General features: G+C 43.6%; 1 protein-coding gene across 2 annotated transcripts in view; it reads left to right on the forward strand.

Annotated features, from left to right (window-relative positions):
* The window catches only part of HERC3 (HECT and RLD domain containing E3 ubiquitin protein ligase 3), a 101519-nt gene that overhangs the window by 34740 nt on the left and 42075 nt on the right, over window positions 1-24704 (forward strand). The window contains exons 4-13 of one of the 2 annotated variants that reach the window (XM_039540447.1): window positions 1428-1504; window positions 2387-2608; window positions 9159-9250; window positions 10110-10240; window positions 11874-12034; window positions 15388-15464; window positions 16164-16288; window positions 17165-17227; window positions 20177-20288; window positions 23374-23563. In XM_039540447.1, the coding sequence (XP_039396381.1) occupies window positions 1428-1504; window positions 2387-2608; window positions 9159-9250; window positions 10110-10240; window positions 11874-12034; window positions 15388-15464; window positions 16164-16288; window positions 17165-17227; window positions 20177-20288; window positions 23374-23563 (1250 nt within the window). The remainder of the gene's footprint in view (window positions 1-1427; window positions 1505-2386; window positions 2609-9158; window positions 9251-10109; window positions 10241-11873; window positions 12035-15387; window positions 15465-16163; window positions 16289-17164; window positions 17228-20176; window positions 20289-23373; window positions 23564-24704) is intronic. The other variant, XM_039540448.1, reaches the window with a different exon arrangement.

Genomic DNA, 24704 nt, shown 5'->3' on the forward strand with positions numbered 1-24704 from the left:
TTGTGCTATGGGATCTGTCTTTCAAGACTAGAGAACTAAACTTAGATGTATGAAGGAGCGCTGTGATTTTGAAAACCTCATGCAGCGTTGTCTAGTCACTCATTTTACTTAGTTGAGTTTATGGCCCATCACAGTTCAATAAGGAACTATGAAACTGCCCATATCAGCACTGTAGTTAATATTACTCAGAAATCTTTAGATAATGCTGACATTTGACATTTTTTACATTTGTTTAATCTGATTGGTTCCTATCATTTCAAAGTGCTGAAAGTCTTAAAAAGCATAATAAGCTTGGTATCGTCTGAAAAATGATGAAAAACATCACCTTAATCCAGCTACCTAGTCCCTGTACCTATTGAGTCAGAACGCCTTACTTTAGGGGCAGATATATGCTTTCTCTGTTACTTGTTCCTGGTAGCCTGGCAGAGCCAATACAGAGATGGAAGAGGAACCTTGAAAGCTCTTCTAGATTGTGCATCATGAGCAAAACCGTTAACGAAGTTCCAGTTTCAGAATCTTGATGATGCATGATCTGAAGGACTCCAGCTTGGCTCACAGATGTCAGGTTGACTCTATGGTACTGGCTGCTAGGAAAACATCTCTTGTAAATTGAGCAGAGTTATACAAAAATCATGGAAGCAAAAATGGAAACCCCCTCAGTGCCATTTTCTGAGTGTTTCAAAAAAATAACTGCACCTTATGAGCCTTGTGCCATTCTCCATGCAAGCCCTTAGCTAGTAAACAGAAATAAACTGCACATCCCACCCATTGACACTGGCAAACACCAGTTGCTTGACAGAGGCTAGCACTATAGACACTGCGACCCAGCTGTTCTAAGTAATCTACAAATGATAGAGCTCAGCTGTAGTGAAAAAGTTAGCTTGGCTCTATTAAAGCTAGTTGAAGTCTGTGGTGTTACTCTACTGTCCAGGGGTGTTTTTAGCCGCTCCACTGCTTTGTATCCCGAATGGGTATAACTGTAATCTCCTCAAAATTAGAACTATATATCTCTGTAGGGGAAACATGTTGCAGGGAAAATATTGGTTTTGGTTTAGAATGAGCACGTGCGCTGGCAAGATGTGATGGACTCTAATAATAGAATAAAAGAATATCAGAGTTGGAAGGGACCTCAGGAGGTCATCTAGTCCAACCCCCTGCTCAAAGCAGGACCAATCCCCAACTAAATCATCCCAGCCAGGGCTTTGTCAAGCCGGGCCTTAAAAACCTCTAGGGAAGGAGATTCCACCACCTCCCTAGGTAACCCATTCCAGTGCTTCACCACCCTCCTAGTGAAAAAGTTTCTCCTAATATCCAGTCTAAACCTCCCCCTCTGTCTCTTGAGACCCTTGTTCCTTGTTCTGTCTAATAGTATTGTGTGTGTATGTGTGTGTGCGTGGTTACTTTTTAAAATAACCTTTCCTCTTTAGGTTAATAAAGAAACTGAACCAACAGACGATACTGCAGGTTTCCTGTGGCAATTGGCATTGCCTAGCTCTCGCGGCAGGTACTGTCACATTCAATCTATGTTGTTAATGATAATATTATTTGTGTTGTGGTCGTGCTTAGAGGCCAGGGCCCCGTGGCACTATGCTCCATGTGCTCACATAACACAGAGACAGCGCTGCGCAAGGAGCTTGCAATGAACTACAGAAAACCGCTGGAGACCACAAGCGGGTGGAGGGAGCCCAAGGACATGAGGAGAGAATTCTGGTCAGAAAGAAAAGTGATGGTCTCAGCACACCAACTGCCTAACTGTTATAGGGCAGCTGAATGGGAGGGATAGCTGAGTCGTTTGACCATTGGTCTGCTAAACCCAGAGTTGTGAGTTCAATCCTTGAGGGGGCCATTTAGGGATCTGGGGCAAAAATCAGTACTTGGTCCGGCTAGTGAAGGCAGGGGGCTGGACTTGATGAACCTTTCAAGATCCCTTCCAGTTCTAGGAGATAGGTATATCTCCAATTATTATTATTAGCTGGAATTTTTTTTTTAAGTCTTTCAGTCTCTGTGTAAAAAAAAAAAAAAAGTTCATGATTACAGTCGTTGTGACATTGGGAAAAGCATTCCTGGGTGCTTCTCTTCAGCATGCAGAACACGTGTCCTTTTCTATTTAGCGGCGTGTAACCCATAGTAGTTTTCCACTCTGTCAGTCCTCTGTCTGTTTTACCATAATATCTGCTGAATCTCCTAATTCAATCACACACTTTATTTATTATTTTACCTGGTAGCTCCATAGTGCACATTTTTGTAGCCAGTAGCGTCTTCGTCACCACTCCTGCCTTCAGTAGCACTGAAGCCCAAAGCACTGTTTCTTATTCAGGCTTATCAGATTTGTTTTGATGTTGGGCAGATTTTACTTACTAACTTCAGTTGTCCGTCTTCATTTCAGACGGCCAGTTCTTCACATGGGGACAGAACAACTATGGCCAGCTGGGCCTGGGTAAAGAATGCCCCTCTCAAACCAGCCCGCAGCGCATCACATCTCTCGATGGGATCCCCTTGGCTCAGGTTGCTGCTGGCGGAGCTCACAGCTTTGCCCTGTCTCTCTCCGGAGCTGTGTTTGGCTGGGGGAGGAACAACTCAGGACAGCTGGGCTTAAGTGACGAGCAAGGTATTGGAACACTTAACAACGAAGGATGAGCTGATTGCTGAGCATGGCTTTGCTTTTTGTAATAATCCATCATTCTACCAAGTGGTTTATAGGAGAGAGCACGGAAACGTGATTCCTCCCTAAGGGTCCATGAGACTTTTATACCATCAGTGGAAGGAAACTCTCTGCAGATGTAAATAGGAATTAGCAAGGTCAAAAAGAGAGTGGCCAAACATTTCTGGGTGCCTGTATTTTGACACCTAAATCAGTGGTCTGATTGTTTTTGTAGTGGCACTGAGCATATGTAACTCCTGTGGAAGTCAATGGGCTCCACGGAGGAGCTGAGATCCACCCATGTGGAACAGCCTGCAGGATCAGGGCCCTAGGTTGGTTGAAGCTAGCAGCCAGCACGTATACAATCTGCAGTGATTAGCAATAGACATTATCACAGTATTGTAAAACTGTTTATTGGTGGCATGTGGGCAATGACTCTTTTTTTCCCCTGACAGCCATGCTAGCCAAAGCTGCTTGTAGCCTGGTCTCCAAACAGTCTGCAGCATGGATAAGTTTCAGAAAAGCAAATGTCATGTCCATCCTAGCCTCGAACACCTTGGTATTGTTGTTAACATATTTTCAGTATGGTGTATATATCAGAGGGGTTTTTCTGCAGGTGCAGATGAGCCTGTCAGCATTCTTTAAATGTTTTCTGAGTGGCTTTAAATACATGTTTTAACTACTAGGTAGGCTATTGATTGTGCAATGCAGGTAAGGTAATGATGATTCTGTTTTGCCGTGTATGTAAGTGTGTGTATATACAGTACATACAGCCTTTTATAATATGCTGCATTTTCATAATGTAGATTGCAAAATATTATCTATGCATAATACTTATATATGTTGCAAAATAAAGCCATGAAGTTGCTCCACATTTCACATACATGTAAGTAGAAGGTTGCAGCTTTTAGCAGCTCACCTAACTAATACAAACCTGTATTTTAAAATTACACAGAAAATGTGCAAAGAATGTTGAAGGTATGACTTTAACCTGAACAATGCCATATGTGCGCAGTCTCATCAGTGCTGGGGAATTGCTGCAGTGTCTAGGCAGGTCAATCCTCCATTCCAGGGGTTCTCAAACTGGGGGGTCGGGACCCCTCAAGGGGTCACGAGGTCATTACATGGGGGATCACGAGCTGTCAACCTCCACCCCAAACCCCGCATGTCTCCAGCATTTATAATGGTGTTAAATATATTAAACAGCATGTTTACTTTATTAGGGGGATCACACTCAGAGGCTTGCAATGTGAAAGGGGTCACCAGTAAAAAAGTTTGAGAGCCACTGCTCCATTCCATATTATTATTTATTAGCATTGTGGTAGCTCCTCATGGAGGTTAAGTCCATGAATGGCTATTAGCCAGGATGGGTAAGGAATTGTGTCCCTAGCCTCTGTTTGTCAGAGGGTGGAGAGGGATGGCAGGAGAGAGATCACTTGATCATTACCTGTTAGGTTCACTCCCTCTGGGGCACCTGGCATTGGCCACTGTCAGTAGACAGGATACTGGGCTGGATAGACCTTTGATATGACCCAGTACGGCCGTTCTTGTTCCTAGGAACCCCATGGAGCAGGGTTCCTAGAGCATTCCATTGCGCTAAAAGACAGTCCCAGAGCTTGCCTTCTGTAGCTATTAAGTTTCTCTCTTTCTCTCTCAACAATAGTGGTGTGTGATTAATGCTTTAGGGTATCTCCTTTATTTTTGTTCTTTTGAGGAATGGCAGAACACATTTTTAAAAGGTGTGTCGGGGGCGTTTCATGTGTGTTTTTTATAAGATCTAAAAGTTTTCTCTCATGTAAGTGACTCATTTAAGAATTAACCGTTGTGAATTATTTTTAATGAACATTAACAGCATGATCGATAGGCATTTGCAAGTGTTTCACAGCACTAGGGTATTTGACTGATTTAATGTTCTGTCTCTCTGTAACAATCCATAGAAGTGTCGTGCCGGGCAACGTGCCTTAAGCCTTGCATCAGAATGGTGGCCATAGCGTGAACAGACAAAGCATTATGGTTCTGTTATAATTCAAATAGAAAAAAAATCTGTAGAACGGCACAGGTCTCCCCTCTCCACCTGTTGACTACATGGGCTAAAGATTTCAAAAATAGGTGCCTAAAGTTAAGGTATAAATAGGTGGCCTGATTTTCAAGAGTGCAGGGTATGAAGCTGCTCCCACTGAAGTCAAACAGCTACTGGACATTTATCTTTCCTTAAAATGCTGAGCTATGGCCATCAGTAGCACCTGTAGTATTGTTTTGTGTGTTTGTTACGGAGAAGTCAGACTTCTAGGTATTGTCTACAAAAAACGTCAAAGGGATACTTGGAGTATGGGGTTGCCTCTTTGACCATCTTGACTAATAGCCATTGATGTACCTATCCTCCATGAACTTACCTAATTATTTTTTGAACCCGGTTATCCTTTTGGTCTTCACAACATCCCCTGGCAATGCATTCCACAGGTTAACTGTGCGTTGTGTGAAGTTCTTATTCCTTTTCTTTGTTTTAAACCTGCTGCCTGTTAATTTCATCAGGTGACCCCTAGTTCTTGTGTGGTGTAAAGGGGTAACTATCATTTACTTTCTACATACCATTTATGGTTTTATAGACCTCTATCGTATACCACCTTAATCATCTTTTTTCTAAGCTGAACAATCCAAGTCTTTTTCATCTCTCTTCAAATGGAAGCTGTTCCATACCCTTATTCATTGTTGTTGCCCTTCTGTAGACCCTTTCCAATTCTAAAATACCTGTTTTGAGATGAGGTGACCAGAACTGCATGCAGTATTCAAGGTGTGGGCATCACATAGATTCATGTAGTGGCATTATCAGATTTTGTACTTTATTATGTACATCTTTTCTAATGGTTCCTAACCTTCTGTTAGCTTTTTTGACTGCTGCTGCATATTGAGCAGATGTTTTCAGAGGGCTATCCACAATGACTCCAAGATCTCTTTCTTGTGTGGTAACAGTTAATTTAGACCCCATCATTTTGTATGTGGGATTATTTTTTCCAATGCTCATTACTTTGCACTTATCACTTTTGAATTTCATTTGCCATTTTGTCATGCAGCTTAGTGAGGTCACTTTGTAATTCTTTTCAGTGTGCTTTGTATTTAACTACACTGAGTAATTTTATATTATCTGCAAATTGATCCTTGGGGGGACTCCACTATTTACCTCTCTCCATTGGGAAAACTGACCATTTATTCCTACGCTTTGTTTCTTATCTTTTAACCCGTTACTTGATCCATGAGAAGACCTTCCCTCTCATTCCATGATTGCTTACTTTGCTTAAGAGCCTTTTGTGAGGGCCCTTGTCAAGGGTTTCTGAAAATCCAAATACACTTTATGCACTGGATCACCCTTGTCCACGTGCTTGTTGGCAGTCTCAAAGAATTCTAATAGATTGGTGAGGCATGATTTCCCTTTACAAAAGCCGTGTTGACTCTTCTCCAACATACTATTTATCTATGTGTCTGATAATTCTTTTCTTTACTGTAGTTTCAACCAATTTGCCTGGTACTTAAATTAGGTTTACCGGCCTGTATTTGCCAGGCTTGCCTCTGGACCTTTTTTTAAAATTAGCCATTATAATAGCTACCTGCAGTCACCTGGTACAGAGGCTGATTTAAGCGATAGGTTACATACCACAATTAGGAGTTCTGTAATTTCATATCTGAGTTCCTTTAGAACTCTTGGGTGAATACCATCTGGTCTTGGTGACTTATTACTCTTTAATGTATCAATTTGTTCCAAAACCTCCTGTACTGACACGTCAATCTGTGACAGTTCCTCAGATTTGTCACTTAAAAGAAATGGTGCAGATGTGAGGCTCTCTCCCATATCTTCAGCAGCGAAGACTGATACAAAGAAATTGTTTAACTTGTCTACAACAGCCTTGTCTTCTTTGAGTGCTCCGTTAACACCTTGAATGATCTATGACTCTACTGACTGGTGGACTTCCTGCTTCTGATCTACTTGAATTTTTTTTTGCTGTTAGCTTTCGTATCCTTAGCTCAGCAAATTCTTTCTTGGCCTGCCTTGACTCGCCAGAGTTTGTGCTCCTTTCTATTTTCCTTACTAGGATTTGACTTCCAATTTTTAAAGAATGCCTTTTTACCTCTAACCTCCTCTTTTACTCAACTGTTTAGCCACGGTGGCATTTTTTTGGTTTTCGTACTGTTTTTATTTATTTGGGGGTGTACATTTAATTGGTACCTCATGATGTTTTTAAATAGTGTCCATGCAGTTTTCAGGCATTTCACCCTTTTGACCGACTGTTCCATTTAATTTCCGTTTAAGTAGCTTCCTTATTTTTGTGTAGTTTCACTTTTTGAAGCTAAAAGCTACGGTAGTGTGGGTTACCTGCACGGATGTAAAAATTATTATATTATGGTTGCTATTATCAAGTGGTTCAGCTATATTCACCTCTTGGACCAGTTCTTGTGCTCCACTAAATCAAGACTAAATCAAGACTTGCCTCTCCCTTTATGGTTCCAGGAGAAGCTGCTCCAAGAAGCAGTCATTTGTGGTGTCTACAAATTCTATCTGCATCTCTTCCTGGGGTGCCATGTTGCCAGTTAATATGGGGAGATTGAAATCCCCCATTTCATTACATTTTCGGCCTTTGCAGCCTCTCTAATCAACCTCAGCATTTCGCAGTCATTGTCACCATCCTAGTTGGGTGGTCGGTAGTATATTCCTATTGCTATGCTCTTATTGTTCAAGCATGGAATTTCTATCCATAGAAATTCTATGGTTCGGTTTGATTCATTTAAGATTTTTACTTTATTTGACTCTCTGCTTTCTTTCACATATAGTTCCACTCCCCCACCAGTGCTACCTACTCTGTCATGCCTATATATTTTGTACACTGGTATTACCGTGTCCTATTGATAGGGCTCCGTGTTTGTCACGGAGGTCGCAGAAGTCACGGATACCCTTACTTTCCACGTCCTCCGTGATGTCAGCGGGGGCCAGTGTGGTTCACTCCAAGGCCACCCAAGCAGCTGGCTCTGGGGCCAGCTGCTCAGGTGGGCTCAGGGACAACCACACCAGCTGTTGCTGGAGTGGCCCAGGGGCCAGCCGCACCGGCTGCTGCTGAGGCAGCTAGCCAGCCCCAGGGACTGCACGAGCAGCAGCCAGTGCGGTTGACCCGGGGACCACCTGAGCAGCAGTCTCTGGGTGGCTTGTGAAGCCACTGCTAGCGGCGGTCCCCAAGCAGCCGGCATAGCCATTTCCCCAGATGGCCCAGTGCAGTCACTGCCAGTGGCCCCCGGCGGCCGTGCCCAGGTGGCTGGTGCAGCTGCTGCCGGCAGCCCCCGGCGGTGGTCCCCAGGCAGCCAGAGTAGCCGTTTCCCCAGGTGGCCCCTGGTAGAGGTGCCCAGGTGGCCGGTACAGCCGCTGCCGGCGGCCCCCAGCAACGGGTGCCACAGCTGGCCCCAGCCTCCCCCAGCAGCAGCCTCCCAGGGTGACCCCCCCATCAAGCAGATTTCCCCCACCCCGGCTTCCTCCCCAACAGCAGCCCCTCCAGATGCCCGCTCCCCAGCAGCGACCCCCTTAAGATTTAGTCAGGGGTATTTTTAGTAAAAGTCATGGACAGGTCCTGGGCCGTGAGTTTTCGTGTATTGCCCGTGACCTATTCATGACTTTTACTAAAAATACCCGTGAGTAAATCTTAGCCTTACCTATTGATTATCCTCATTCCACCAAATTTCCGGGATGACAATCGTGTCAGGCACTCTAGTTTACCCTCTTAGTATTTAGACTTCTAGTAACCATCTTGAATGAACAAAGATTAAAACCAGGGCCACTATCCAATAAAACAAGCAACAATGTATTGGTAGATGGGAAATTGTTACACATGAAAATGCATCCAAAAAAAATTCCATTGATCACATTTGAACTGGTTTCAGGTACTCTGGTCATCCCAGTAGATACCTTTCATTTTATCCTTTCACCCTTGTAGGATAATCTCTCCACGTGAGTCATTTCTTTGTGGCTCCCTGGGGGGTCATCTTTGTCCAGCATGTTTTCAGATGACTGATCTCAAAGGAACCTCTTCTTCTCCAGCTAGAGTTGGGCTGAAATAGTCTCTAACTCCCTAACCCTAACCCTCTACCCCTGCCAGTTTGAACACAAAAGTATCCTTGAGTGTGACTTTGCAAGTTTCTCTTGTGTCCCCTGCAGTGTTATCCTTGAGAATGTCCCAGCTCTGCAGAACTTAACTCTGTCTCACATGGTCTTCTGGCAATATATTACCTAGCTGCTCATCTGCTTACTATGGCTGGATCACGCTGTGGCTCCAGTTAGGGCTCTTAAACTTTGGAGATGGGAAATGCCATTTAAACACTTAAGAGTCTGATTTTTTTCAGAGTTGCTAAGCACCTGCAGCTCCTGCTGATGTCAGAGTTGTGGGTGCTCATCGCCTCTGAAAATCAGGCTGCGAGAGTTTTTCAAGTACTTTAGCACCTTATCAATGAATTGCCTCCTTTGCTCCCATTGTCTCTAATGCAGACCGAGAGTCCCCTTGCCACGTGAAGCTCTTACGGACTCAGAAGGTCGTCTATATCAGCTGTGGAGAAGAACATACAGCAGTTCTGACAAAGGTAAAGGCACCAATCAATCCAGGAATTCCTTACTAGCTTCTTTCTTTCTTACTGGGTTTGCTTAGTTTAGCTTTGTGGGTGATATCAGGAAAGAACCGTGTGGCTTTTCGCACCTCTCTTCTCTCTCCTGGCCCCAGCATGATTGTCTTTAAGTACGAAATCTTGTTTTACTTTACTCTAAGATTAATCACCAAGCCACGCTCCCTGTACTCTTCTGTAGTGGAGACATTAACTTTTGTTGGTTTGGATTTGGATTGAATTATGTTTTATATTCACACCCACCCACTGTACCTTGGCAAGACATCAAAAACACAGTGCATAACAATGAAATCCAAACCTTAGCAAAACAGTGGCAGAGCCCACAAAAAACCAGCAGCTCATCAGCAAATAGCACAGCCTTCCACCTCCAGTCTCCTCAAAGGTCCACCCAAACAGATGGACTTTGCCTCATACCCTGAAAGTTAAAGTGGAGCTGCCGTCCACCAGCCAGGACAGGAAGTGGACTCCAAAGTTATGAGGCATCAAAGATGCTGATCCAGGAGTGGGGGAAGCTGTCTTAGTCATTTGTGCTATTTGACCATCTGAAAGCAGCTGGGATTGTTAACAGAAGGTGAAGGAGCAGCGCGTGTGGCATAGAAGTACCTAGAGAGAGTTCCAGCAGTTGAGTTGACCATTTTAGTTTTTATAAATGCTTCCCTGGACATTGCACTGTCAGGAATTGTGAAAGCTGCCTTTTCATATACCTCCATACCTAGTGCTGTCTCTCTTTAAGCTGGGGAATGGTTGGGGAAACAAGACGGAGAGATCTACCGGGAAATGGCTCACTAAATGGTGCATGGGCTGTCTGATTTGCTAACAGAGTGGAGGCGTGTTCACGTTTGGTGCTGGTTCCTGCGGGCAGCTTGGCCACGATTCCATGAATGATGAGGTTAACCCCCGGAGGGTTCTGGAGCTAATGGGCAGCGAAGTGTCCCAGATCGCTTGTGGCAGGTGAGTGACTGTGTGGAATGAACAACTCTCATCTTGTGGAGGATAGCCCTTTTATTTTTTCAGGTGCAAATGAAGGGGTTAGATACCTCTCTGCCTTGTAGATCACACTTACAGGTCACTAGGTTATAACCTCTTGTATGTCTGAATTTTAATGTTCTCTGTAAATGAGATTGGTTCTGATTTGGGCTGTTAATCATGCTATGGCCTGGTGCTGTGTAAGATCCCCCTATACAAAAACAGCCCAACGGGATCCTAAAGCGTTATTACCATTATACGAGGCACTGGTGAGACCTCCTCTGGAATACTGTGTGGAACCCTGGTCTTCCATGTTTAAGAAAGAGGAATTCAAACTGGAACAGGTGCAGAGAAGGGCCACTAGGATGATCAGAAGAACAGAGAACCTGTCTTATGAGAGGAGACGTAAGGAGGTTGGCTTGTTTAGCCTAAAAAACTGAGGCTGAGGGGAGGTATGATTGCAGTCTATAAAAACATCAGGGGGGTAAACACCAGGAAGATAGAGGAGTTATTTAAGGGCCAATATTGGCAAAAGAACAAATGGATATAAACTAGCCATCAATATGTTTAGGCTTGACTTTAGATGAAGGTTTCTAGCCATCAGAAGAGTGAAGGTCTGGAACAGCCTTCCAAGGGGAGCAGTGAAGGCAAAAAACCTAACTGGCTTTAAGACTGAGCTTGATGAGTTTATGGAAGGGATGGTGAAATGAGATCGCCTACAATAGCATATGACCCATCCGCCAATGGCCAGAGATGGGACACTAGAAGGGGAGCGCTCTGAGTTACTACAAAGAATTCTTTCCCAGGTGTCAGGCTGGTGGGTCTTGCCCACATTCTTAGGATTTAACTGATCACCATATGTGGGGTCAGGAAGGAATTTTTGGCAGGTCAGATTGGCAGAGACCCTTGGGGTTTTTCACCTTCCACTGCAGGGTCACTTGCTGGTTTGAACCAGAGGTCACTTGCTGGTTTGAACCAGAGTAGATGGTGGATTCTCTGTAACTTGAAGTCTTTAAATCAAGATTTGAGGACTTCAGTAACTCAGACAGAAGTTATGGCCCTATTGAGGAGTGGGTTAGTGAGGTTGGTTGGCCTGCAATGTGCAGGTCAGACTAGATGATCATGATGGTCCCATCTGGCCTGAAAGTCAGAGTCTCTAGCTGCACTCTCCTGACCCTAATTATTTCCAGCCTTGCTCAGCGAAAGAGAGTAAGTTACTAATGCTACATTCTGTAGTAGCCTTGTGATGTGGCAGACCTTTGCCAATGACTAGGCCAACACCAGCAAACTCATTACATTTGAGGAATGAATCCAAGTGTGTTTAGGAGAAAGGTTGAGTGTGTTTTCACACTGTGCTGTGCATAGGGCTCCAGTCATGTCCCCTCGTCTTAGGTATCCACATTTCTCACAGTAGCATAGGGAATTCTGTCGCACTTTAGCATGGCTGAATGCTCCTGTTTTGGTGCAAATTAGCAATCTGCTATTGATGGAAATGGAGCTGTGCTGATTTACTCCAGCTGAGGTGCTGGCCCATAGTTTTCATGGCTAGTTTTTAGTCTGCTTTTGAAAAAAATATTATTTAAACTTGGCACAAACATTGCAACTGTCTTCATTGCAGACAGCACACTCTAGCCCTTGTGCCTTCTTCAGGACTGATCTATGCATTCGGCTGCGGAACAAAAGGCCAGCTGGGAACTGGACACATATGCAATGTTAAATGCCCATCTCCAGTGAAAGGTCACTGGGTGGCTCATAATGGGCAGCTCGCAGGTAGAGCTGGTAAGTGTTCTGTTTTTGTGTGTGATACGGAGTAGCATCGCAAAGAGACAAGCACAGGCTGAAATGAGCTAAAGATGTTTTGCATTTGACTAAGGATATGTCTACACTTGCATAGTTTTTGTGCTGTAAGTTTCACTGGTGATAGGGAACCAGTGAAAGTAAAGTGCTGGTTTGTGTACTTGCTTAATTCCTCAGGTGTCAGAGAGTGTTTACACTAGCAGCACTTCCATTGCAGAAGAGAGCAGCGATCCCACAGTGCAGCTCTCTCGATAAGTCTTGTGGGAAGGGGGTGAGTGGAAGGCATTCTGGGTCTCTGCTCAGTGTCCCTCTATAACAATGAGATCTATATATGGAGAGATACCTATCTCATAGACCTGGAAGGGACCCTGAAAGGTCACTGAGTCTAGCCCCCTGCCTTCACTAGCAGGACCAAGTACTGATTTTGCCCTAGATCCCTAAGTGATCTCCTCAAGGATTGAACTCACAACCCTGGGTTTAGCAGGCCAATGCTCAAACCACTAAGCTATCCCTCCCACCCATGCTGCACTGCTTCATAGGGTGACCATACAGCAAGTATGAAAAATCGATACGGGGCTGGGGGGTAATAGGCACCTATATAACACTAAGCCCCAAATATCGGGACTGTCCCTATAAAATCGGGACATCTGGTCACCCTACTGCTTCATGTCCCAGCAGCCCCATTACTTCCTTGTTTCTTTTGTGGCATTTTTTTTAACCCCCCCTGCTGTCTGGCTGCTTTCCCCGCCACATCTACAAGCAAAGGGAAAGGGAGTTTCAAACTTCCTGGGGCTTACAGGGGGAGGGGCAGAGTCCTTTTACCTGGCATCAGAGCAGCAGAGATGCTGGCCAGAATGGTCACTTTTGGACTTATGGAATATCTCCTGGAGGCCAAAACGTGTTTACACTGGTAGAATGTGTCTTCACTTTCACAACAGCGCAAAAAGAACAGTGGGAAGAGCTGTATGCCTCTCATGAAGGTGTTTTCACACTGTGCTGTGCATAGGGCTCCAGTTGTGTCCCATCTGTCTTCGGTATCCACATTCCTCACATTAGCATAGGGAATTCTGTCGCACTTTAGCATGGCTGAATGCTCCTGTTTTGGTGCAAAAATTCATTAACCGCTCCCACGGCTTTAGCGCAAAAAAGGGACATTTTGCACTTTAAATAGACATAGCCTTAGAGTGAAACTGCAAACAACAAAACCACATAACTGGGAGGACCCTGGGAATTAATTTGTGCCTTTCTCATCTTCTGCATGGCAGTGCTGAGCCTTCGACTGGGCCACTCTGTGCCACTGGTGAAACACTGATAAGTTGTTCAGTGGCTGACTGCTGGGAAACCATTCCATCGTACTTAGGGAATGGGGATTTTTCTCTCCATAGACATCATATTGGCTTTCTCTATAACATTACAACAAAATAATTGACAGGTTTTTATTTTAAAATTCAAAAGTAGCTGTAATTTTAGTTGGTAAAACATGGGATGGGGATTGATCTTTATCATTGTAAAGCCTGATCCAAAGCTCACTGAAGTCAGTGGACAGGTTCCCGTTGATTTCAGTGGCCTTTGGGTCAGGGCCTGAGTTCATAAATTTGGCCAAGCGTGCTCCTCTGTTGGAACGAATCTCCTGTTCATCTGAAAGGGGTGATGACATCCAAGTGGTCACAAATGAACTTTGAAGTCAGCTCATAACATTTGAATCTAAGTCCGAGAGCAGCTGGATGTAATTTCAGATTTGATTTCTAAAAATCTAGGTATAAAAACTTTTCCTAACTAAAATGGACCCTGCCCTGTGCCATCTCAGAATACTTACAATGAAAGTTTATATTCCCCTCATTGCTATCATTAAAGTAATACCAGATTTTCTTTATCCCAATTAATATTTCTGGTTTTCAGCTATTTGTATCAGGATTTTATTTAAACAGAGGCCATCAACTTGAAAATCACATTTCTGTCTGAAAACCACGTACTAAAGCTGCAAGTAACATGTAGGATTACAAAAACTAAAAAATAAGTTAACACAATTATATTTTTTCCTGTGTTTTAAAGCTAAATTACTCTGTCCATTAAACAGCACTTTGTGTATAATCAGTTTTACTGGTTTGCCTTGTATAGTCAGTTTTTGTAAATATTAATAAGGGAGCAGAAAAAATATTAAACATTTTTAAGGACTTTAAAAAATGAACCAAACCCTACATTTCAGGTCTCACTGTTTAAAGAGTGCTCTTCACTTGATAAATAGGAAATTCTCATAAATGTGAAAATCAGCATGACATTAGGAGTATTCACAGCTATAACAAGATCTGAGACAGTCGTCACAACTTTGGCCAAGACAACTAGTTTTAAATACCAGTATCATTCTTGTCAGAATTAGTTAGACAGTTCTAGCGAACAGGTCCAAGCACTTTGGAATGCGTACATTGTGTCACTTACTTGCTGATCCTGCGCCATTCAAATCGGAGTGTTTTAACCATTGCCTTCAGTGGCCAAAAGATACAAAAATATAGGCCCTGATCCTGCAGTAGGCTCCGTGCAGGTGCTAGGGACCACCTGTCTGACTCAAGTTGTAGGATCTGGGCCTAAGTTCCTATATAACCCCCCTTCCCTGCCCCGCCCCACCCCATTGTTGGGATGGTCAATTGCATTTAATTGTGACTAATTGCAAATAGGTGAGGTTTGTAAAGAGTATCAGAGGAGTAGCTGTGTTAGTCTAGATCTCTAAAAGCAGCAAAGAGTCCTGTGGCACCTTATAGACTAACAGACGTTTTGGAGCATGAGCTTTCGTGGGTGAATACCCACTTCGTCGGATGCATGTAGTGGAAATTTCCAGAGGCAGATATATATATGCAAGCAAGAAGCAGGCTAGAGATAACGAGGTTAGTTCTGCTGCTAGAAGAGGGCCTCATCCTCCCTGATTGAACTAACCTCATTATCTCTAGCCTGCTTCTTGCTTGCATATATATATATCTGCCCCTGGAAATTTCCACTACATGCATCCGACGAAGTGGGTATTCACCCACGAAAGCTCATGCTCCAAAACGTCTGTTAGTCTATAAGGTGCCACAGGACTCTTTGCTGCTTTTGTAAAGAGTGTTTCTTGCACGTCATGGTGTTTCTTTTCTGATATGAAAGTGGAGTCTTTATGCCCCCTTCTATATTAAAGGGCCAAGCCCAGGGCATCTGCTAACAAGGTGATGAATGCTTTCCCTCCCATTGACCTCAGTCGGAGTTGAGGGTGCAGAGGGCCTTAGGCAATATAGGTCCATAGCTGAAAGAAGTAGGAAACTTGTGTTGATTGATCTGTAGCATGATTGTAACTCTTTCTTCAATAGATGCCTTTAAATATCACATTGTTAAACACATCTTCTGTGGAGGAGACCGGACTTTTGTACTTTGCTCCAAATCTGAGGTAAGCAAAGAATGCTTTGTCTCTTCTCTACAAGAGGGTGTCTGTGTGTGTGGAGGGGGGGGAATGTGTCTCTTCTTACTTTGCTGTTGAATTCACATAGGTAGCATCAGTTCTGAAAGGAAGCAGGGTTAGCCTGTCTGATTAGCAGCTGTGCAAACTCAAAAGAGGGATATTTGTCAGTCGTAGAACGGGGGTCCCTACTGTGTGGTTGGTGAGCTTAGGGCCACACAGTGAGCATGCTGATGGTCTGCCAACATAAGCTCATCATGAAGTTTTGTGACCACCGAATATAGAGATCTACAGTGGTGATAGGCAGGGGATGGGGAGGCTTTAGGTGACTTTTTCCCCCTCATTTCCTCAGAGATGGGTGCCTTAAAGTGTCAAGCATCCTTTTGGAGCTATATAAATAATAAATCACACAGTCACTGTTATAAAACCAGTCCCCTGAGTCCACCCAATCTATACTTGTCAGTGGTGACTTTGAAATGGCCTTTGGCACTGTGTCAGAAATCAAATTCTCAATTTTTTTCTTTTCCCTCTTTCCCTTTTTAGTTTTGTTTGGGAGTATCTTCTCCTTTGGAGGTGGTTGAGAGATGCCTTTGGGATGGTAAATGGTGTGGCAGCCCTATTATCAATCCACCCCAAAGAAACGTGTTATGTGTCTTCTCCTTAAATCCTGAGATCTGTATCTTCTCACAGAATTCCTTGCCTGCTGATGATTTCCGGACCATAAATCAATTACGTTACACTTGTTTAATAAATGATGAAACTATAGACGTTTGGAAACAAAAGCTATTAGAACGGAACAACTCTAATTCCGTCAAGTAGGTGTTATTGGACAAGCCACTTTTGTTTTACAAGCTTTTCTTTAATTGTTTTGTTGGCATCTGTGCTTTAGAACTTAGCAGCATTTTCTAGTTTGGGTCTCGCTCATATCAAAAGGAAAGGCCAGTAGGTGAGAATTCAGCTTTTAGGAAACTTTGTTCAGATACAACCCTTTTAAAAACAAACAAACAAAGAAACAAAAGGTATTTAGGTACAGTTCACTACTCATGGTCTACTCTGATTATTGCACAAAGTTTGTTCTGAAAGTGGTATAGAAATCTAAGGGCTGAACTCAAATGATGCATCACCCAAGTCTCAGCAGAATTTCTATGCATCACACACACACTATGTTTGAACTTCAGTTACTGTTTGTTCTTAAACCTGGGATGTTCTCTTTTTGTCTAAACCAGCACCAATTCATAATTTATATCAGGAATAGCAAAACCAGGAAGATGTGTCAGAGCTTTCTCAGATCCTAACTGAAGGGATGGGGGCATTGGATTCTAAAGAAAGAATCTTTTAACACAAGAGTGGAGTTCACAAAAAGAAGCAAGGAATTTTGAACAGTCTGATTTAAAAATCCCTTCCCTCTCCAATGTGGGTGCCCTAGGGAAAGCATTGTAAGTGAAGGGAGGTAGTGCCAACCCATCTCTGCCAAAAACTTGTCATGTGACCTTGAGGAAGTCTCTAAACCTCTGTACCCTGCCGTCTCCCCACTTATAATACAGGGGTGGTGATGATGATACTTTTGCATACAAGGGATAGAAGGGAAACAACTAGACTTGTTGGTAAAAGAGCAAGTGAGATATGCAGACGTGTAGCATGACATCTGTTCATATTAGCACCCCTGTTTCCTTTTGTCTTCCCCCTCCAAGCAGTGAAGTTGTGCAGATATTGTCGTCGGCTGCCTGTTGGAATGGAAGCTTCCTGGAGAAGAAGTAAGTAGCCAAATGGGGTCAAGAATCATGGCTTTCTTGTGCTTGCTATTCTGTAGGGATAAAGTAGGAGTCACCTACTTTCTTCACTGCTGCAGTGGGCCGTGAGACTAAAGAACTTGTGATCAGGCCAAAAAGTGGGACAGAGAGTGATGACTGGATAGATGTAGACAAGAGGTTTAGGGGCAGATTTGTGACTTGCTGGTAAAGGAAGACAAATTGCTTAAGAAAAAGACTTGTGAGTGTGTTGTTAGTCAGTGTGACTGTTTCTGTTGAGGGATCAAAGTGAAACTTACCAGACTTGAATTGCTTTATTAAACATTGCTTAAATGACTTAAAGACATTGGGGGACCCTATGGGTAGTTATGATTATTTTCTATCTGAGGAAATAGTCATCAAAACAATATACTCTAAAGGAGAGAGTTGGCCTATTGAGGTGAAGTGAGAATGACAGTGGGTATATGGGCTGGGTGAGACTGCCACTTTCAGTGCAATAACACAGAGAAGGTTTGGGGCTGATGGCAGACTAGGCCCAAGCTCACAACATGTCGCTATTGGGAAATATGTGCTTTTGTGGTGGAATGGCGTGAGTACAGGTGCGGCCCTGTAAGAACGAGGAAGCAATTCCAGTTTGATGATGTCATCCTTGGAAAGTTTTGAGCTTTTCGTTTTTATCAAAGTGACCAATAGAAAATGAGATAATTCAAGGAAAGATGACAAAGATGGGTAAAGGATTAGAGCAGGGGTAGGCAACCTATGGCACAGGTGCCTAAGGCGGCACGCGAGCTGATTTTCAGTGGCACTCACACTGCCTGGGTCCTGGCCACCGGTCTAGAGGGCTCTGCATTTTAATTTAATTTTAAATGAAGCTTCTTAAACATTTTGAAACCGTATTAACTTTACATACAACAATAGTTTAGTTATATATTATAGACTGAGACCTTCTAAAAACATTAAAATGTATTACTGGCACACCAAACCTTAAATCAGAGTGAATGAATGAAGACTCGGCTCAGCACTTCTGAAAGGTTGCCGACCCCTGGATTAGAGGGTGTGACCGATGGGAGGAGACTAAAGGAAGTGAACATGCACAGCTCAGTGGAAAGACCAGGGTGGATTGGGAAGGGTGTGGGTTGTGACTACTGTGGCTATAAATTGTTGGGAGGTAATAAAAATAAGATGAGGTTGACGACTTTTTTTATGGGGACATGATGAGTCATGGCCTGCAATTAGGTGAAGGAAGACTTGTTATACCGGGCAAGAGCAGCTCAGACAGGAAAGAAAAACACCATTTGTTCTTCCCATCTTCCAGTGATGTGAAGCCTTCAGCTCAGGCTCTCTGAGAAGGCTACAGTCATTTTGGGGGTCTTTGGGTGTAAATTCATTTTTTATTTAAAATATTCTATTTTTTTAATTGTAAATGCTTCCATTTACTAACTCTAGAACCTCATTTGAATGGGGAAGATAAGCTGGGTGTAGGTGTGGTTGGGGTACCCTGACATGATACCCCTCCAAAACTGGAAAACCATTAATGGTATCATACACTGAAACAGTAACTAACGCTGATGGAAACGGCTGTGATCTGTGCCCAAGTGGCACATCAATCCTGGAGTGTGATTGCTTATAGCCTTCATAATATGAGGCGTGACTGTATTTTAAATGTGTCATTTTATATGAAAAATATAAAAATCTTCATATGCTTGAGAAATAGGCCCTACAGCGTCACTTCTGATGCGCTGTCCACCTTGGAACTTAGTCAAGTTGTAGCACCGTTGGGTGTGGACAAAGGGGAGAAAGCCTACTTGCCTACTATACCTGCTCGACTTGCACACTATCATCATCGCTCCTGTGTGCTGCTTCCACACATTGCAGCGAGAGCCTCATTGCACCATAGGACTCGGGAGTTCTTTCCAGCCCCGTCATCTGCGCTGTTATGGCAATAATAGCCAACCCATCACAGGCTGCAGCAGAAAACTGACACATTCAGTATATATTTAACAGGTGTCTTTCCTTCCTGAGAGCGTCTAGCGTTGTTCAGGGTTAAGGCTGGCTGGTTCCGACAGTGCTCTGGGGAAATACTTGGTGCTGATGCTTGGGATCTGTGGAGTTGTGGAAATTGCCTTTTTACTGCCATCTGCAAGTTGTACAGGCTTTTTTACCTGCATAGAGTTGTGCTGTAGGCATCTGATACAAACCATTAAACCTGATGCAGGGTCAGATCACTCACTAGGTGTATTGCATGAAGCTCCAGGGCCTAGTCAAACCGTGAGATGCAGCCTTTTGCATTCAAAGATGTCTGTCAGGCCGAAAAAGAAAAGGATTTGTGGCTTGATCCAACACCAGCTGGAGGCCATGGAAAGACTCCTCTTAACTGTATTGGGGGTTCGATTGGGTCCTTGATTAGCTGGAGGGCTAGAAGATTTTAGGGTGAGGTTGTCAGAGGAGCCGAAGGGAGTTAGCCCATAGGAATTGGGGGTTTAGCTCGCTTAGGCTGCTTTGAAAAACCCAGCCTCATCTCCTTTGAAAACCATTCCAAGTTCTACTGTGTGGCCCTAACCACAGTCAACGTCTTTGTCCGCCCTCTCCTGGAAAAAAACAAAACAAACAACACTTGAGTTCCCAGGGGACCATCATAGGGACTCTTGCCACATCTAGCAGGACTGCCGTTTTTCAAGCTTAGGTCCCAGTTCTGCAACTGGATCTGTGTGGGCAGACCCTTTGGCCTGTGTGCAGTCCCACTAACATCAGTAGACTCCATGCAGGGCTCTGGTTCCCAGATTAGGACCCAGAGGGAGTACAATAAAAGGAATAGTTTATCTTGCACTATTGTATTTAGCCAAAGATTCCAGGTTTTCTAAGTCTTGTTATCTCTCTGTCTATTGGTGCACTTTGCCTGTGTATCTTATATCTTTCCTATACTTACATCTGTCTGGGGCTTGTTTTTTGTTTTAGGATCGATGAACATTTTAAAACCAGCCCCAAAATCCCAGGAATTGACCTGAATTCCACCAGAGTGTTGTTTGAGAAGCTAATGAACTCTCAGCATTCCATCCTGCTAGACCAGGTATAAAGGTGTTGTATAAGTATTTTTAAAAAAAACGGTTTCATGGTGTTGTCAGAGGGGGTTTTTCTGTGTGTGTGTGTGTGTGTGTGTGTGTGTGTGTGTGTGTGTGTGAATTTAAAAAATGTGAGGCAGTTTTTATTGAAAGCTACAGGCTAGGTCCTAAACTAGTGTAATTCAGCCTAGCTCTAGTAATCTCAATGGAGCTACACTGATCTTCGCCAGGTGACAATCTGGCCCTGTAACTGTTTTTAAAAAGTGTTTGCAATTAAGTGTGTGTGTGATACGCAGAGCAGATGCTTGCTAATCCCCTGCACCTGTAAATTCAGATCTCGGTGAATGTTTTAGGAAAGACTGAATAATAGAGTGGCGTAACTAGGACTTTATTACTGCACAAAACTTTTACTAAGACGTTATGAAACGTCACATAGAAATGAAACATCACATAGAAATGAAACTGCACAAGTACATCTTGTGATGCGGAATTTTAGTTTTGCATGCGTCTGTATTTGGCTACTCATTGCTTTACAAAATTCAGTCTGTCACACTGGGTCTCTGCCGTTAATGCAAAGTAGGATCTTCAGCTGGTGTGGCAACTTCAGTGGACCTAAACTGATTTACACCAGCTGAGGATTTGGCCCACAGTCTTTTTAATAACTATTGATGATGCTCTGGTGAGAAATACTAACGTTTTGCTATAACGTTGTCAGATTTTCAGGAGTTGTAGAGTAACTGCACTTCTTAGAGGTCTGTTCTCCCACTGATGTTAATGGGAGATGGAGTTGTATGTGCTTGCGGAGGAAACGAAACCCTTTTAGATACAGGTATATGGCTACATATAGTGGGCCTAATTTTTCTCTTGTTTACACCAGTGACTCCATTGACTTCAGCGCAGCTATTCCTGATTCACACTGGTGTAAGCAAGAGGCAATATAAGCCAGAACATTTTACTTTTATTTCTAAAAAGTAGTGGCAATTATACTCTCTAGTGCAGCGTTAGTTAATGATGGATGGATTTGTTCACTAAGACTTGTAGGACATGGTCCTTTTCAGAGCCCCCCCCCGAAATACATTTGTGTCACTTATGGACACAGACATTTACTATCAGAGGGGTAGCCGTGTTAGTCGGGATCTGTAAAAGCAGCAAAGAGTCCTGTGGCACCTTATAGACTAACAGACGTTTTGGAGCATGAGCTTTCATGGGTGAACACATGCATGCATCTGACGAAGTGGGTATTCACCCACGAAAGCTCATGCTCCAAAACGTCTGTTAGTCTATAAGGTGCCACAGGACTCTTTGCTGCTTTTACAGACATTTACTACTCTTCTAGCTATTATAGTGATGATAGAGTAAAAGTGAATTTTCATTATTACCTATTTTCTGGGCTTTATCAATGGCCTGTTTAAAGAGAGATTTTTTTCTCCAGGCTAAATTTAATAGCGATGCATGTTAATTAAAAATTGCTTTTAGAGTTAAGGGAATAATAGATCTTAATATGTGTGAAGTATTTAAAGCAGTCTTAAATTAGCTAATTGCCTTGTCTGTTAGATTTTTGTCATCTTGCACCTCAGTATTAACCTGCTTTTTTAACCTGTTTCCCCAGAGCAGAGACCACCTAGGTGTGTTGAATTGTATAGTAATGTTGTGGGTAACGTGACTCATAGTATCCTTGTTGCATGCAGAGTGGATCCCATTTACAATGGATTCCGTATAATGAAACTCCGTTTGTTATAGGCAGCACAGGTACCGGCACCTGTCGTTACGGCTGCCCAACACTTCCAGTTATAAGACCTTGTTTTCAGCTGCTTGTAACATTGCTAAATGTAACCTCAAGCTGAAATTTTCCAGGCTGGCTGTCCACTTCAGGCTGACTTTTCTGAGAAAGTTTCGGCTAGAATTGCTCATCCGTTTCTCAGAATGAGTTTAGGGAAAAATACATTGTTTTGACCACGTTAAAAAAAAATATTCTTGCAACAGTTCCATTGAAAAGCTTTAGCACCTCAATGCTTTGAAGCAAGGACTTGATATTTGGCAAGGGGGTTGGTTGGGTGTCAGAGATGAGTCATCTGCCCTCCCTGTGAAAATCTACCCAAATTTTAAGCCCCTGAAAAAAAATCTGTTTGCATGTGCTCAGTAGAGACTTGTTAGAATTGGGCAGCTACATTCTCCAAAGAGATGTTTTCACAGCTCCTACGTGCCAGCCAGACTGCACATGCACCATCCCCAGGGAGTGACTGACCATGCTGCGAGCCGACTCAAAATGCAGAGGGTTGAGGAACAGGGAAAGGAGATGCAGGGCAGAGGGAGAGGAGCAGAAGGCTGAGGAGGGGGTAGAGGAGAGGCAATAGCAACAAGGGGGGGAAGAGGGGCATTTCCTAACTAGAGTGCTTGACTCTGCACCCTCAATGTTCTTTTAATGTGTTTTTGGATGCAGTAGGTGAAATGGAACGACAGTTCTCCGGTGTTGCATTACACTGCGGCCTCTAGGTTTTTGTACAGCGATCCTGTAGTCTTTGTGTGGGTTAAAAATGAATGTGCTTTAAGAGGATATTGCTGTACACACCTGTCTACTCGCCACCTAGCAAATACTGTATTTCAACAGAGCCAAATGGAGGAGGGTTTTTTGGAGAGGGGAGTGTGACGTTGCTCACTTAAACCCTCAAAACTATAATAATAAAGTGTAACAAAAATGAACAGAAAGAATCGGAATTCAGGTCTGCAAAAGGATTTTTAGTATCAGTGTCAGATTTAAGAGCACAAAAGCTTAAGCAGTGGATTAAATTACTATCACTTTACCTTTTTCCTCCTGCTGCCCTTCACTCCCAGAGTCCACCCTGCAGGCTGAGAGAACAGATGGGAATGTCAGCCTGGATTTTCAGCCTTCACAAAGTACTTCCTTGCTTTAGTGAGTTATCTTTAGACCCTTAAGTGTACTGACACTTACATAGCAGAGTACAAAAGAGCTGGTAATGAGACAAATGTGCCAGATGCGCACAACGTGGTCTTAGGTGAGCACTGAGCCAGCCTCCTCTTGTTCTTCAGGGGTGTATGCTGAGTTAACTTCTCTTGTCCTTTTTCCCCCTCCAGATCTTAAAGAGCTTTGAAAGCTTTTTGATTCCCCAGCTGTCCAGCTCCCCACCAGACGTTGAGGCAATGAGAATCTACCTGATTCTCCCTGAATTCCCCCTGTTTCAAGACTCGAAGCATTACATAACGTTAACGCTTCCTCTAGCGATGGCCATTCTGCGACTGGATACCAACCCCAGCAAAGTATTAGGTAAGGGGTGAGCTTCGTAGGGGTGCATCTTGTTCTGCGTCACGCCTTTAGCATCAGTCTGGGGCACTAGGCGGAGATCATTCACAAAACATGGACTTGGGACTTTCAAAAGCACTCCGTGTTGGCTAAACTCTTCTCCTGTTGAGCTACTGCTGGCTTCAGTGATAGCAGAGTTAGGCGGGTACTGAGTGTCACTCACGGTGCTCTGTTGATGACTGGTTTGAGATTCAAATACTTGACCCTTCCTCTCTTTGTTCATAGAGACGTTAGTACCAGCTGTGCCTCGTCCATGAATCAGTCTCTATAGAAATCCTAGTTTATTGTGTTTGTGACTGTCTAGAACTGTACAGGGTGCTTATACTCCTCCCTGCCAGCCTCTAGTTTTTTTAAATACTAAAATCTCCAGGGGGTAAATCCCCAGATAGTGGCTTGTTCCTAGTGGTTGAATTCTAAATGCTATTTTGTTTTTCGCAAAATGTAAAGGCAGACTGGTTCTTGGGGTCGTGGTCCAGTGTTGGTAGCAGAGCAGTGCTAGAAGCTGACAGGCAGTGTCCCAGCAGAGGCTGGGCTGGGGGTATTGCCTTTGGCTAGAGAAGATCTCCCCCTCGAAAGAGGTGGTGTGGGCCGACCTTAAACACTGATGGGATTTTCATGGGGCATGGGGAGAGAGAGGGAAAAACCCTCAGGCAGATGGAGTGACAGGGGCCAGGCAGGGGAATGGAGTGATGCAGAGGGGCAAGCGTTTCTCCTTACTTAAACAAAATGTTTTTTAAGTACATCAGAAGCAGGAAGCCTGCTAAACAACCAGTGGGGCCCCTTGACGATGAAAATACAAAAGGAGCGCTTAAAGATGATAAAGTCATTGCGGAGAAACTAAATGGATTCTTTGCTTCAGTCTTCACGGCTGAGGATGTTAGGGAGATTCCCAAACCTGAGCTGGCTTTTGTAGGTGACAAATCTGAGGAACTGTCACAGATTGAAGTGTCACTAGAGGAGGTTTTGGAATTAATTGATAGACTCAACATTAACAAGTCACCAGGACCAGATGGCATTCACCCAAGAGTTCTGAAAGAACTCAAATGTGAAGTTGCGGAACTATTAACCAAGGTTTGTAACCTGTCCTTTAAATCGGCTTCGGTAC

This window comes from Mauremys reevesii, linkage group 5, assembly GCF_016161935.1.
Source record: "Mauremys reevesii isolate NIE-2019 linkage group 5, ASM1616193v1, whole genome shotgun sequence".
Classification (NCBI taxonomy): domain Eukaryota; kingdom Metazoa; phylum Chordata; order Testudines; family Geoemydidae; genus Mauremys; species Mauremys reevesii.